The 14,282-nt window shown below is 54.2% G+C and overlaps 1 protein-coding gene across 2 annotated transcripts; it reads right to left on the minus strand.

Annotated features, from left to right (window-relative positions):
* Positions 1-987: 987 nt before the first annotated feature.
* On the minus strand, positions 988-12,207 carry SLC25A37 (solute carrier family 25 member 37). Of its 2 annotated transcripts, XM_050325843.1 has the most exons (4): positions 12,023-12,207; positions 6,438-6,666; positions 5,547-5,603; positions 988-4,194 (listed from the first exon to the last, which is right to left on the minus strand). In XM_050325843.1, exons 1-4 carry the CDS (start codon positions 12,203-12,205, stop codon positions 3,674-3,676), a joined length of 990 nt encoding a protein of 329 aa, XP_050181800.1. In that variant the 5' UTR covers positions 12,206-12,207; the 3' UTR covers positions 988-3,673. The 2 variants fall into 2 exon arrangements, with proteins under 2 accessions (XP_050181800.1, XP_050181801.1); XM_050325844.1 differs by lacking the exon at positions 5,547-5,603.
* Between the last annotated feature and the right edge of the window lie 2,075 nt (positions 12,208-14,282).

Raw genomic sequence — 14,282 nt, forward strand, 5'->3', positions numbered from 1 at the left:
AGGGGTGGCACCTCCAGCAGCTCATTCCTCCTCCTGGCCATCCCCAAAGTTTCATCAAGAATTCCTCAGCAGGATCTTGGGGGGGTTCTTACAGGTCCTTTTCCTCTCTAATCCCTCTTTTTTCCTCCTTCTCACCTCTAATAATCCTGCCAGAACCTCTTGGTCCTGCCTGAGAAATCAGACTTTGAATAGATAAAAAAAAAACCCACCAAACTTGGGCCAAAAAATAACCCCCAAAAAGATGAGGAATTCCTGCTTATGCACCTGTTCCAGCCTTAGGAATGCTGTGGTACAAAGGAGGCTGCTCAGGCACCACAAATCCCTGGGAGGAACCAGGAGTGTTTCCCACCTGGAGCTGAAACATTCCCCCCACAATGGAGATCTCATCATTTCCATGTTCTGGTTAAAATTCCCATTTTTCCCCCTTTAAAGCCCACCATAAGGACCCCCCCACTGGCCCCAAGGAGAGGTTTTATCCCTCAGATTCTCAGGATGCTGCTCAGCCCAGTTCCCAGGGAACTCCTCCTCCCTCAGCACTGAAACCGCACCAAGAAATGTGGTTTATTTTCCCTTTCTATTCAAGTCTTCTGGGGTTTTCCCTTCAAATTCTGCGGGAAAACAAGTGAAACCTCAGCAACTGCAGCTCCTCAGGGCCTTCACTTTATCCAAGAGAGAAGTGGGGAAAAGAAAACCTGCGATTTGGGAATTCCCTGAACAAGCCACAAGTCTGCGGGTTCGGTTTGGGAATCCCAGCAGCGATTCCTTGCCAGGAGCAGGACCGTGTTCCAAAACTCTCCAGCGGCTCCTAGAGGAGGGTGAGCCCTTCAGGGGAGAGTTGGCAGCTCCTGCCAGGCTGGAAAACCCCTCCCTTCCCGAAGGATTTTCCTCCTCCGCTGATGACGCGAGGGATGGAGGAGCTGAGCCTGCCAAGTGCTCGGGCAACACTAGAAGGCACCATTCCCTCAGGGATCAACCTGCCACCCCCTCAGCTCCCAAGGAAAACCAACCCCCGCCTCAAAACACGAGCCCAGCAGCACAAAAATCAGGATATTTTATTTCCTCGAGCTCCAGTGATACAACTGTAGCAGCATTTCACAAAAAAAAAAGAAAAAAAAAAAAACTCCTGCATTGTTAAATACGCCTCGAAGAGAGAACACTTTTTCTCTTTTTGCAAAAAGAAACAAAACACAAAAAAAAAACCCCCAAACAACAACAATAAACAATACAACTTAAGAACTGCCAAGTTCCTCGTCCTCCTCCCCCTTAAATAACGAGTGATGTGCGTTTTTTTTTCTGGCAGAGGAAGAAGCAGCAGCAGCAGCACGGGTTTCACAGACCACAGGCTGAAAGAAAACGTCAGGCTCAAAAAGCTCAGCTTTCAAATGCAAAAAGAAGGGAGGAAGGGGGATCCAGCCTCAGGAAAAGAGACCTCTGGAATTATTATTACACCAGCTGGGCTGGTTTTGTGGGATAGGCAGAAAGGCAGGGAGAGCTTGATAAATGTCCAGGTGCTCCTTATCCATTCCCAGCTTGAGGAAGAGCAAATTCCGCGCCCTCCCCCACCCCAAAAATGGGGTTTAATTAATAACTATTTGTTGATAATTATTAATTATTCATGCTCAACACTCAGGAGGTTCCCATGCTCTCCCCTCCCCAAGGAGATGCTCAGCTGGCCAAAAAAAAAAAAAAAAAAAAACCACTTCAACCAACATCCCAACTTCTCCACAGGCAAATCCAGGCTCTGTGTCCCAGCACTCCAAGCAGGAGCTGAGGCTCTCCCAGGACACCAAAGGTGAAGGCAGAAATATTCAAGCAGCAGCCAGAGGAAGGGGATGATGCAGGAGGGACCAACCACTCCACGTTTGGCTCCTGAACTGGCACTAAAAGCCGCCAATCACCCACATGATGCTACAATTTGCCTCTTTAGCACTCCAGTGACCCCAAAACCTCATCTCCACGGAAACACTCAGTGCAAAACCAGGGGCCTCGAGCTGAACTTCTCCACTTTTAAGACACAGGGTGAGTTTGACACAGTGATTAGTTCAGTTTAAGGCCAAAAAAAAAAAATAAAGCATCGTCAAGAAAAGCTATTTTCACCACCAGTGGTTCATTTACACAAGGCACAGAGAGGAGCTCTTGGATTTACCTTCTCCCCAAAAAAAACCCAAAACAACAGAGCAGAGAGGGATTAGATGGGGTTAGTGTCATCCCAAGGAACACAACTGGCTGGTGGGACGCTCCAGGGGCACATCCCAGTCCTAAAGCTGCTCCCAAAGCCACATCCCAGGGTGCAGAGCAGGGCAGTGATGCTGCAGCTGGCAGGGCAAGTCCCAGAGAGGGTGGAGATGGACCAGCTGGTGCCCTGTAACCTCTATTTACACATCCAGGCTCCTCAAATCCCTCCTGGATCACCCAAGGGGCGGATTTGGGCTTGGAAGAGCCTTTCCCAGGAGGAGCAGGGCACACAGGGAGGCTGCCACAAAGCCCAGCATTCCCAGAGCTGGAAAAACCAAACCCAGGGCACGAGGAACCTCCCCAGGGTGGGGTTTTCTCCCCCTCCCCAACAGAGATGAGCAGCAGATCCTCATCAAACACGGGCTGAGAGGTGGCTTTGGTTCTTCCCCAAGGTTTCTGCTGCTGGTTTGGAGCTGCCAGGATGTGACCCCTGAGACTCAGGGTTCAAACTGTAAACAGAAGCTCCAGGTTCCCCACTCCTTTTCCCAGGAGCAGAGCAGCTCCATGCACCCACCTGGAGCCCAGGGTGGCTGCTGGCAGCAGGGTCAGGGCTTTAGTGAGAAAACTGGGAATAAATTAAGGGAGGATGAAGGTTGTTCAGCTGTCAACACGCCGTAAAAAATGTACCTTTAAAAATAAAGAGCGTCTGCAAAATAAGTACTTTAGAAATCTGCATCTTAAGAGTCTCCTTGTAAAAAAAAAAAAAAAATGGAATCGAGTTTTCCCTTTCAAACCCCCCTCAACCCCAACAAAGTGACCAGGTATTTTGGGGTGCTCCCCCCCAAAATTCCTTCTCTCCCCCATCCCAATGAGTCTCAAGGGGTCACCAAGTACCTGAGGCCCAAGTGAGAATCCAGGCCACCATTTGGGGGTTAAATGCTATAAAATTAAAGCCAATCTGGCTATAAAAATAAATGCTTTTGTTGTCTTCCTCGCACAGGATGGAAGAAATCAGCCCTTTTTTTTTTTTTTAAACAGCTTCACATCCAGCTGTAATAGCTTTTTAAAGAACAACCCAAATGCTTCCATAGAAAAATAAAGGATAAACATTATCCACCTCTTTTATATTTCTATAAAAGTTCTGTGACAGGATTAAAAAAAAAAAAAAAGAACAACAAACAAAAACCAACCCACCCAGCTCAGGTTTGCACAACCCGAGGAAAGGAGTCGACTACACCTTCAAACCTTACCCAGAGAAAAAAAAAAAGAGCAGTTTGCCATTTCCACTCCTCCAAAAATAAAGTTATTAAATATATATATATATATTATTATAAGTCTTTATAAACTTCTTGTTTTAAAGCCACGGGGACCTCCCCTGGGGGATGGGAATCCTCCAGAAACCCGGGCGTGTCCCCTCAGCGGGATGTGCGTCCCAGAGCTGGCTGTGGTGGTGGATGGGGACACACAGAAGGGACACACTGAGGCTCCTGGTCAACCTTCACAAGGATGTTCTCTTCTCCAGCTTGTGCTTTGTGAGGAAGTACTTGAAGAACTCGTACACCGACCAGGCGATGGCCGTCGAGGGCATCTGGTAGATGACGCGGGCCTGCACCCCCCTGAAGAAGCCCGGGAGCCCCCCCAGCCTGTAGACGGTCCTGAAGGCGTTCACCATGCCCGAGAGGTGCCCGCTGATGTTGAGGGAGCTCAGGGCCGTGTTCTCCTGCGTGTTCAGGAGGGTCTTGCAGACGTCCAGGGGGGTGGTGGCGGCGGCGGCCACGGCGCCCGCCACGGCCCCGGCCACGATGTGGGAGCGCGGGTTGTACTCGCGGCGGGGGTTGATGTGCTCCTGCATGAACTCGTAGGTGATGAAGTGGATGGCCTGGAAGGGCACGTTCATGGTCAGCTGGGTGGTGTAGCTGCGGTAGAAGGCCCCGAAGCCCTCGGTCCTCTGCACGGTCCTCACGCAGGACAGCACCGACTTGTACGGGGAGTTGAACATCTGCATGCGCTGCTTCACCACTGGCAGGGCGGGCGTGGGGGGAAAAGAGAGGGCTGTGAGCTCAAACAGAGCTGTGCTGCTCGTCTCAGAGCCCAGACTGAGCCCAGCTCCAGCCACAACCACCCCGACACAGCCTCGCCCTCCGCGGCCAAACTGAGCCACCCAGAGCCAACATCTTCCACACCCCCCAAACTGAGCCACCCAGAGCCACCATCTCCTTCCACACCCCCCAAACTGAGCCACCACCTCCTTCCACACCCCCCAAACTGAGCCACCCAGAGCCAACATCTTCCACACTCCCAAACTGAGCCACCACCTCCTTCCACACCCCCCAAACTGAGCCACCATCTCCTTCCATATCCCCCAAACTCAGCCACCATCTCCTTCCACACCCCCCAAACTCAGCCACCATCTCCTTCCACACCCCCAAATTGAGCCACCATCTCCTTCCACACCCCCCAAACTGAGCCACCACCTCCTTCCACACCCCCCAAACTGAGCCACCCAGAGCCACCATCTCCTTCCACACTCCCAAACTGAGCCACCATCTCCTTCCACACCCCCAAATCGAGCCACCATCTCCTTCCACACCCCCCAAACCGAGCTACTATCTCCTTCCACACCCCCCAAACTGAGTCACCCACACCCAACACCTCCTTCCAAGCCCAAACTGAGCCCCCCAAACTGCCCAGTGCCCCCAAAAATCTCAACACAGTGAGGGAAGCAGGTCAGAGCTCAGCCCCAGCTCTGCACTCCCACGGGCTAATGAACTCCTCTCCTCCAGCTTAATTAATGACCCTTTAGTTCTAGGCAGAAAGGCATTAAGCCAGACTGATGAAGACCCTCAGTGCACAAACACTGGCACACCAAGAGGACAAGGGCAGAAAAGTGAATTAATAACTGTCCCTCACCTGGGAAGTGGAACAGACCTACCTCCAGCCCCACTGACTGGAGCAACTTCCACTCACTCCAGCAAAAGGCCAATTAATTTACTTCATTTCATCAGGGTATAATTAAAAGGATTTGATACGCCAGAGATTTCTTCCCTCAGAAAAACCTGACTCTGGGCCAGCTCAGGAGTGCACTGAGTAGCTGCAGGCCAGATAATTGTCATTTTAGCTGCATTTTACACTGGGAGCCCTCATTTCACTGAGTCCTCTTCAAGCCAGACTTCACCCACCCAGGGAGACACACAGAGAGTCCCTCTGGCTGCTGCACTTGTGCTACAACCACGACAGGAGCTCGGCTTGGTCAGTCCAGAGCTTCAGGAAAAGCAAAACCCACCCCCAAGAAGAAGGGATGGCCCAGGGGGGGTGTCCTGGGTGCTGCCCCAGGCCCAGGGGGTGCAGCCCTGCCCTTCCCAGGGATTTACCTTCGGCAGGGTTCATCACGGCGTCGTGGAGCAGCGTGGCCACGCTCCCAGCTATTCCTGCAAGGCAAGAGCAGCCTTGAGAAAGGGCAGCAGGGCTTGCCCAGGCACTGCCACCCGTGGAGGCAGCTGTGGGAAGCACCCAGTGCCACTGCAGTGACCCCCAGGGACAGGGGAAGCCACCCAGAGCAGCCCCAGGGACACCAGGATCCACTCACAGCCACTATTCCCAACAAATCCCAGGGTTTTGTCCACACCACAACCCCCCTTCCCCAGTGACTGAGACATGAGCAATGTTTGCAACCACCTCAGCACATCCATAATTAGGCCTTTTTTCAGCCCTTTACTCAGCCTGGGTTTAAAACATTAATTGCCCACATTCTGCCAAATCCAACCAGCCATGAAGGATCCTGCAGTTGGCTCCAGGAAGGGCCTCTCCAGCCACACCTTCCCCTTTGATCTGGGTTCCCCACCTCAAATTCCCTCTTGCCCAAATGACTTTTGGTCATTTCTCATTAACCCAGAGCTCCAGTTTTTTTTTTTCCTGCTGGTACCAAAAGCCTGTAGCTACTTGAAAGGCAACCATGGGAAGCCCATTCCTGGCAAGAGGCAGCAAGAAGGAAGATATTCCATTCCCTGAACTCTGGAAGAGAGACCTGCCAAGCGCTCCCAGAATCCCAGGACACGACAGGGGTGTCAGAAGAACGAGGTGACCACCGAGAAGGGCTCAACCCAGGGGCAGGTGCCACCTCTGCCCACCTGCAAAGCTGGCCTTTGCCTCCTGCCTGGAGCAGATATTCCAGGGGCAGAGCACGGGGAAGCAAGAGAAGGACAGGCTGATAGAACCCACAAGCAGGGTGAGAGGGGTGACAAACCTCCCCCCTCCCAAAATACCATTGGCCAGGTGGCTGTTTCCTCCCTGCTGCAGGGTGTCACTGAGGGACTTTTTCATTTTCTCATAGCAGGCAAAGTACATGGCGTGGGCGGGGCCAGCCCCCAGCATGGTGACATTAATCCCACGTAACGGCCTCCAGAGCCCCTCAGTGAGGACAATCCTCTTCAGGGCTTCGTACACGCTCCTGTACTGGGCTTTGGGGTCCGGCTGCAAGCTCTGCATCCTTGTCTGCAACAAAGCACACGGAGGGAGAGGCCTTGGTTACCCGGCTTGCAGGCACGAAATCTGAGAGCTCAGAGACTTCCCAGAGCTTTTGGGGGTCAGTTGGGTCCCCCACGCCAAGGCCAGGGCGCTGCTGATGCCACCAGATCAAGTCCACGCTCCCGTTGCGACACCAGGGGGAGGGAATGTGTGACCTCTGCTCCTGTTTATCCATGGAAAGCCCAAGGAATCAAGCTGGCGTGGTTGTTCCGAGTGAAGAAATAACACAAGTTAGGTCTGTAATTGCCTCTTGCTTCACAACACCCCTGACTCTGCCCCGGCTTGCCTGCCCTGCAGTGGCTCAGCAGCTTGTGACGCTCCTTTGGGCAACAGGGTTCCTAGAAGGGCAACCTGAGGGAGCTGGGAATGCACAGGAACCCCCTCCCAGGAGGGGATAAAGGCAGAGCCAGAGGGTGACAATGTCCCCCAGCAGCCTGGAGGGTCCTCCACCCCATTTCCCCCACTCCAGTAAATCCTGACATTGAGATGCCCAAAAGTCCTTCCCACTGCGACACTGGAAGGGGCTGCCCTGGAGGAGGAGGAGGAAGAGGAGGTGGAGATCCCACCCCCTGGAGGTGTCCAAGGAAGGGCAGGACATGGCACTTGGTGCCAAGGGGCACAGTTTGGGCTGGACGCTCTGGGAGGGCTCTTGTGGCCGATCCACCCCCGTCCCACCGAAACCAGATGAAGGGATACGGCCCTTGGTGCAGCCCTCACACCTGGAAACGCAAACACTGGGCTCCTGGGAAAGCCACAGCCACGGGAAAAGGGTGCTCAGCCACCTGCAGCTCCGTGCACTGGATGATTTTTCCAAGGAGAAGCTGGGGAACTGCAGCAGGAGGTGACGGGGGGGATCCCTGCAGCTCAGCTGGCCAGGCAGGAGGTCACTAAAATCCACCTCAGGTTTGAACTCTCGAGTCTCTAAAACCCACCCCAGGCACTAGAAAGCAACAAGCACTTTCACCCACACCCTGGGAGATCAAGGAAGGGATCAGAGCCGAGTTCAGGACTTTAACCCAGGATAATAAACCCAAGGTGGGTTTACACGAGGCCAAGCCAAGCAAATGGCTGTGTCTGCAGCAAACACTCTGAAACAAAATCCCCCAGGAATTCTCTGCAGAGGGCAGCCAGTGGAATTCCAGACTCCAGCATCAGCTGGCACTCATGAAAGGCATCACCCCACAGCAGGGAATTTGGCAGCCTCCAGCAAAGCTTCCTGTTCCACAGCCCTGGATCCTGTGAACAGCACTGCAAATAAACCCAAAGGCTCCCCAAAAACACTCCTGGGAAGGCAGCAAAGCACTGAGCATCCACCAAGCCATGGATGCTCCTCCTCCTCCTCAGGAAGGGCTGGATTTTTGTGGTGCCCTTGGGGGAAAATCCCCACTGTCAGCATGACTCAGCAGGACCCACCTCTTCCAAGCTGCTTCCACCTGGGATTTGGGCTGGAGTTTTGATTTCTCTGCCAGTTTTGACTTGAAGGCATCGCTGTGAGCCAGCAGGTCCCAGTCTGTCACTGGGATGCCCGGGAAGCAGCAAACACCAGTTCTATCTGGGGGTTTGTTGGGAATTAACCCCAGGTATTTCCACCCCCACTTCAGCCCAGGACCTCCCTGTACCTGCTAAAACCCCACAGAGCCACAGGAAAAAAATCAATTTACAGGCACCCCATGCCCCAGCCTGGTCAGGAGCAGGGCAGGTTTTCATGGGGCAGGGATGTCACATGGGGATAAATATCAATTTAATTTTTGGGGTGAGCTGAGCCACCCTAAAGGGGTTTTCAAAACTCACACCACAGCCCAGAGCAACCCACACACAGGCTGCAGTTTGAATCACCACCAGCACAGCCTGGCCTGCAGCTGGAGCTGTGGAAGAAACAGGACAAACAGCCCAAGGAGAAGCCCAAAACCAGGATTTGACAGGCAAAGAACCCAAAGAGTGGCCAAAGCCAGGATTAAACAGGATGAGCAGCCCAAGGAGCAGGCAAAGGCAGAGCTGGGAGGTGAGAAGGAGCTGCACTTTATCAGGTGTGAAGGCTGAGGATCTGCCCTTGCCCTCCCCAGCTCCTGTCACCTATCTGAAGCCAACAAGCCGCCCCAGGAGCCTCACCCCCTGATAACCAGCCAAGAAATACTTCTCCACCTACTTAAATTAATCCTCCTTGCATAAGGCAGGAGTGCACAGGCAACCAACCACAAGAACCCTGGTAGTCCTGCTTTCCAGCTTGGGCATTAAAAAAACACCAAAAAACCAAACACCTACCACCCAAAAGTGCCAGGTTGTGGGTTCACCCAGTGACCTGCTGTTTTTCTTTCTTCCCTCTTTTTTTTTTCCCCTCTCTCCTCCTGAACACAACACGCTTTTTCCGAGTTCACGTGACGGGAGCAGCCTAACAAAGGCTCAGAGAACACAATATGCCTTCACCAGGAAATCAGCAGCGTTTCTGCAGCAGATCCCTGCTGGCTGGAGAAGGCACCAGCTCCAAATCCCCCCTCATTTTCAGGGGGTTTTTATCAGCTGGAACAGCTGCCAGCTGAGCTTGTGGCACCCAGTTGTGGGTGGAAACACCCACGGGAGGGTCAGTCAAACAGGTCATCTGTGACTTTTGCAGCGCCTCAAACGCCATCTCTGAGCTGGAACAAGAAGAGCTGCTCCTCACCTGGGGTGGGGATGCAGAACCTGCCACCACCAAAAGCCTAAATAACCACAGAGCCCAAAGAAACCGGGGTCACACAGCTCCCTGCTGGGCTCTCAGGACCTTAGGGACAGGCAGGGAAGCTCCAAAGTGTGACTGAGCCACTGAAATCCTCAATCCTCACCCCATCCCCTCCCAACGAGCCCTGAGCTCGTCCTCCATCCCCTTTCTGGCATGGAGGGAGATGTTCCTCCCAACCTTCACCCCAGCAGGTCTGGGACAGCACAGAACCTCCTGTACCTGCTGTCAGCACCACACACACGGGAAAAGTCAGCTTCCAGACATCCTGTGCCCCCAGCTGGGTCAGGAGCAGGTCAGGCTCTCCTGGAGAAGCAGCTTTTTGTCCCCAGTGCCACTGCAAGAAGGGAGGTTCCAGCCCTGCAACGCCTCCAGCTTCTCCCTGAGCTCTGTCCCATCACCAATTACAGTTCCCAGGGGTGGACAACTTTCCTCACATCCTCCAGGGGTGTTTTCACATCCTGTGGGGAACCAGCACCAGCAGAGAAATCACCCCATGGATGATCCTCCCCAAACTCCCCTGCGGAGCCCTCGACACGCTGATCTCCCTCCAGTCAATCTGCAGATGGATCAGCCTTCCCAGGACAGCTTCTTGCAGCAGCTCCAAGCAAAACAAGGCCCAGCACTGTGAGAAACACCATCAGCACCCAGCTGAAAATCCCAAATCCCAGCCAGGGTGGCAACACCCCCGGTGTGTTAAGGGGGCAAAGACAAGAGGCTTACGGGGGTAGGCGAGGCTGGAGCTCCTCAGGCTTTACCTGAGGGTAAAAAAGATGCCATTTACCATTCAACATTTTATCCAATGGTGGAAAAATGGAGTCAATTCAGATGGGATACCGGGGAGAAATTCCTCCCTGCGAGGGTGGGGAGGGGCTGGGATGGAATTCCCAGAGCACCCGTGGCTGCCCTATCCCTGGAAGTGCCACCTGGGATAGTGGAAGGCGTCCCTGCCCATGGAATGGGATGGTTTAAGGTCCCTTCCCACCCACACCACTCCAGGATTCCATGACTCTCCCACCAAATTCCACCGTTTCCAGTTTCCAAGCAGAGGAAATGACTTGCTGGAACCAAAACATTCCCTTTTCCCAGCACGCCTCTCCCTGCAACATCCAACAACCCCCAACCTCCTCCAGACCCTGCTCTGCCATCCCCAAGCCCAGGAACTGTTTTCCACTCACTCCCATCACAAACAGAAAAGCCCTTTTTGGGGTCAAAAAGAAAAGAAAAAGCCATTTTTAAGGGTCGGATCTCACCTTTTCTCCCCAGAGCAGATGGACAGAGCAGCAGTGGGAGCAGGACCCAAGCCTGGAGCTCAGGGTTTTAGTGCCTCACACACACACACAGAGACCTTGGCCGCGCTCCACGGGAGTTTTCCCGCAGCCAGAGCATTTTTATCTGCTCCCAAACACTCCAAGGCACTTTGCTGAGCTGGATGACTCCCAGCCCAGGGCACAGCCAGGGAATTCACAGCCCAGTGCAATCAGGGCTTTGCTTTTCCTCCAAAGCACCTCCTGCTTCAGGAAACGGGGCATCACTTTCGTTTTCTCCCTGCCCTTTCCCCCCCCACCCCCGCAGAGGAAATGCCCTCAAACAGCTTCTTAATTTCCCAAACAGCTCCACAGCCCACTCAAACAGCTCCATAATCCCTCAAACAGCTCCACAGCTCGGCAGGGATGGGGCAGAAAACCCCGGTTTTGTTTGGTGTGAATCGCTGGTGCCACACTCAGAGTGTGTCCCCTCCCTGTCACAACCCAAATTTACCAGCAGGGCCAGACCCAGAGGGATAACACAGAAATAAAAAAAAAAAAAGAAAACAGGGAATATTTTCCTTTGGGTGCTTAGCACTGCAGTGCCCCAAAGCCAAGGCAATTCCTCTCCTCTGCTCTTTCTACTCTTTCAGGGAGCTCTGCGTGGAGAAGAGGAGGAATTAGAGCATCTTCTTGTCTTTCCTGCTGAACACCAGGGATCCATCCACACCAGCACAACACAGGGGGTTTGGTTTTTCCCCAATCTTTCCTCTTTTTTAAGGGCCCAAGAGCAGCAAGCTGGCAGCCCAAGCTGGCAGGGCAGAGGGGGGAATCCCCTTGCTGACGCTTCCTCCCCCACGCTGGGAAGCTTTCCCTGGCAGACTTATCCACACTCCCACCTTTCCCGCACCCCAACATCCCTTGAAACAGTTCCCCCTCTGGGATCCCGACAGTTTTACCCCGCACCCCAAAACCGCCTGGACACTCCTGCCTGTCCTGCTGCACCCCAACACCCCTTACACACTCCCCACCCCTCTTCTTGCACCTCCAACAACCCCTCTGCACCCCCATTTACGCACTCCCTGCACCCCAACGCTGCTCGCACCCCAAACAACCCGCTGCCCCCCGGCACCCCACGCGTGTTCTCCCAGACCCCCATACACGCACCTCCGGAGCATCCTGGACCCCCAGACCCCCCCGCACATCCCTGGTACCCCCCGACTCCATCGCCGGTACCCCGGGCGGGCACCCCCGGAGCATCCCGGGCACCCCCGGAGCATCCCGGGGCACCCCGGCACCCACATTCCCGCTACACCCCGGGCACCCCCGCGGATGCCCCCGCGTCCCCCGCCCCAGCAGGCACCTTGACCGAGTCCACGGGGTACATGACCGTGTGCTCCATGATTCCCGCCACCGCCCCGGCCACCATGTGCGTGCCGAGCGCGGCGCCGCTGGGCAGGCTCTCGTACTCGTCCCCCTCTGCCACGGCGGGGCCGGGGGGCGGCCCCGGCCCCGGGGGCGCTGCGGGGGCGCAGCTCAGCTCCATGTGCGGGGGGAAAAGGGGGGGGGACACAACGCGGGGCCGCGGCGGGGCCGGGCGGGCACAGGGACCGCGCGGAGCCCCCGCCCCGCTTTAAAGCCGCGCCCCGCCCCGCCCCGCCGCGCTCATTGGCTGCTTTTCCTGCACGTCACGAGACTGGCAGCGGAAAGGACGAATGGTAAAGAGAGCTGGCGGAATGAAGAGTAACGATTGGCTGAGCGGTTGGGAGGGGCGGGCTCGGTGAGGGGACGCGCGGTCCTAGAGCCCGGCTGCGGGTTGGCTCGGGGAGGGCGCGGGAATTGCGCTGGAATTGCGCTGGAATTGCGCGGGAATTGCGCGGAAGATGCGGCGCCCCGGCTCCGAAGAGTGCTTTGGGGTGGAAAACGCGCTGTCAAAAGCGTGGGGGATATAGGCGTGGTGTCCTCAGGAGGAAAGAAAGTCATGAAATGGAATGATAAATAAAGGTCGTAAATAAAAATAATAAATAAATAAAACAAAATAATAAGTAAATAAAGATCACAAATAAAAATAATAAATAAGTAAAAATAATAAATAAAATAATGATAAATAAAATAAAGCCATAAATAAATAAAATGAAATAATCATTGACAATAAAAAAAATAAGTTTGACCCTCTCAGAGAGCAGGAGGCAAAGTCTTTGTGGCCCAGGGCGCTGGGAACGGCCCTGACTTTACTTCATTCCTCCTCAAAGGATTATTTGGAATTCGACCTTGCAGGGAAGGAGGTGTTTGTGGCATGAACTGGAATCAAGGTTAACCATTTCCACGATAATGCAAAGCAATTTATTGCTGAGTGAACTTTGGGGAGGAAGCAAAACCATCCTCAGAGCCCAGAAATAAAGCAGGAAAGTGAAGTCCCTTTGACAGCACGCAATTTAACCCAAGAATTGCTAAACCTCCCCTTCCTCTCCCCCTGGCAGAAGGCACGGGATTATCACACCTCTGTTTCTTCCTAAGGAGACTAAATCTGTGCTGCTGACACTGCTGGCACCGTGTTTCCCAGCCCAGGTGACATTTTGGAGCAGCAGAGCTGTGTCCCCACCTGTAACCCCGGCAGACAGCTCGCCCCGTGCCTGCCACACACGAATCAGAAGTGGCCACAAGAAACTTCCCCTCCTGTGACTCAAGGAAATGCCTGAAATAAAACTCGCAGGGGGAGCGTTTTCCACTATTGCTCCACCGAGTTTTTATCTGGGTTTTCTACTCCAGAAGCAAGAATCAAAGGCACTAAATCTCCTCCCCTGTGACAGGGCAGGGAGGGGGAATTAAAGTGTCACTTACCCTAATGAGCCCTTTCCCCTGCAGCCTGAGGTCCTGCTCCCTGATAATGCCGTGAATCAGTGTGGAATTGGTGCTGCTTCCAGATAGGAACAGGTTATATTTTAACCCTGGAGCAGTGCCATGAGGAATCCTTTCTGCTCCCGCTGCCAGGGCAGCTCCTCCAGCTGCAGGTGCCCAAGAGAAAGCCCAGATTGAGGGTTTTCCCTGTGTTCATGGAGAAGGGATGAAATTATTTGTTGTTTGTGTGAGGAAAGCGAGGCAGAGAGGCTGCTGTGGGCTGTGGGTTTGCTGTGTTTTGTGTTTTCAGGAGAAGGGACAGCTCTGTGTGTCTTGGATGGTTCCCTGCCACCCCAACCTGGCAAAAGGGAGTCGTGGACAGAGTGAACTCAGCTTCATCTACAAAACCTTCCCTTTGAAACGCTCCTGTGTGCTGATTCCCTGGGTGTGCCCTTCCCAGGGCACCAGCCCTGCTCGGTGAATCCCATCCTGGAGATCCCTGGGCAGCCCCGGCACGGCACAGACGTGAAGTGAAGACACCGGTGGAAGGCTCCTGCTTCCATCAGTCCCTGCCCACAGCAGGTGCCCATCCCCTGGAGCATCTGCCTGGCACCCACAGCTGATTACAGGGCCCTGGGCTGGCTTATCGTGGTCCCTGCTGGGTCAGGAGCTGCAGGACCCACCGGCTGCACCCCCCCAGATAAGGCAGGAGGGGCCAGCTGGGAGGTGGGCACAGGACCTGGGGCTTATCTGCACCCCCACCCACCGGCATACATTTGAATTCT

Source organism: Myiozetetes cayanensis, unplaced genomic scaffold (assembly GCF_022539395.1).
Source record: "Myiozetetes cayanensis isolate MyiCay16 unplaced genomic scaffold, myiCay2020 scf30, whole genome shotgun sequence".
Taxonomy (NCBI): domain Eukaryota; kingdom Metazoa; phylum Chordata; class Aves; order Passeriformes; family Tyrannidae; genus Myiozetetes; species Myiozetetes cayanensis.

What these genes read in the sequence shown, in the direction of transcription:
- SLC25A37 (XM_050325843.1), bottom strand. Translation starts at nt 12,205, where the DNA reads ATGGAGCTGAGCTGCGCCCCCGCAGCGCCCCCGGGGCCGGGGCCGCCC. An exon ending in ACCCCGTGGACTCGGTCAAG is followed by an intron (nt 6,667 to 12,022) that starts GTGCCTGCTGGG and finishes GCTTTGTTGCAG; the next exon opens with ACAAGGATGCAGAGCTTGCA. An exon ending in CGTGATGAACCCTGCCGAAG is followed by an intron (nt 4,195 to 5,546) that starts GTAAATCCCTGG and finishes CCGCCCTGCCAG; the next exon opens with TGGTGAAGCAGCGCATGCAG.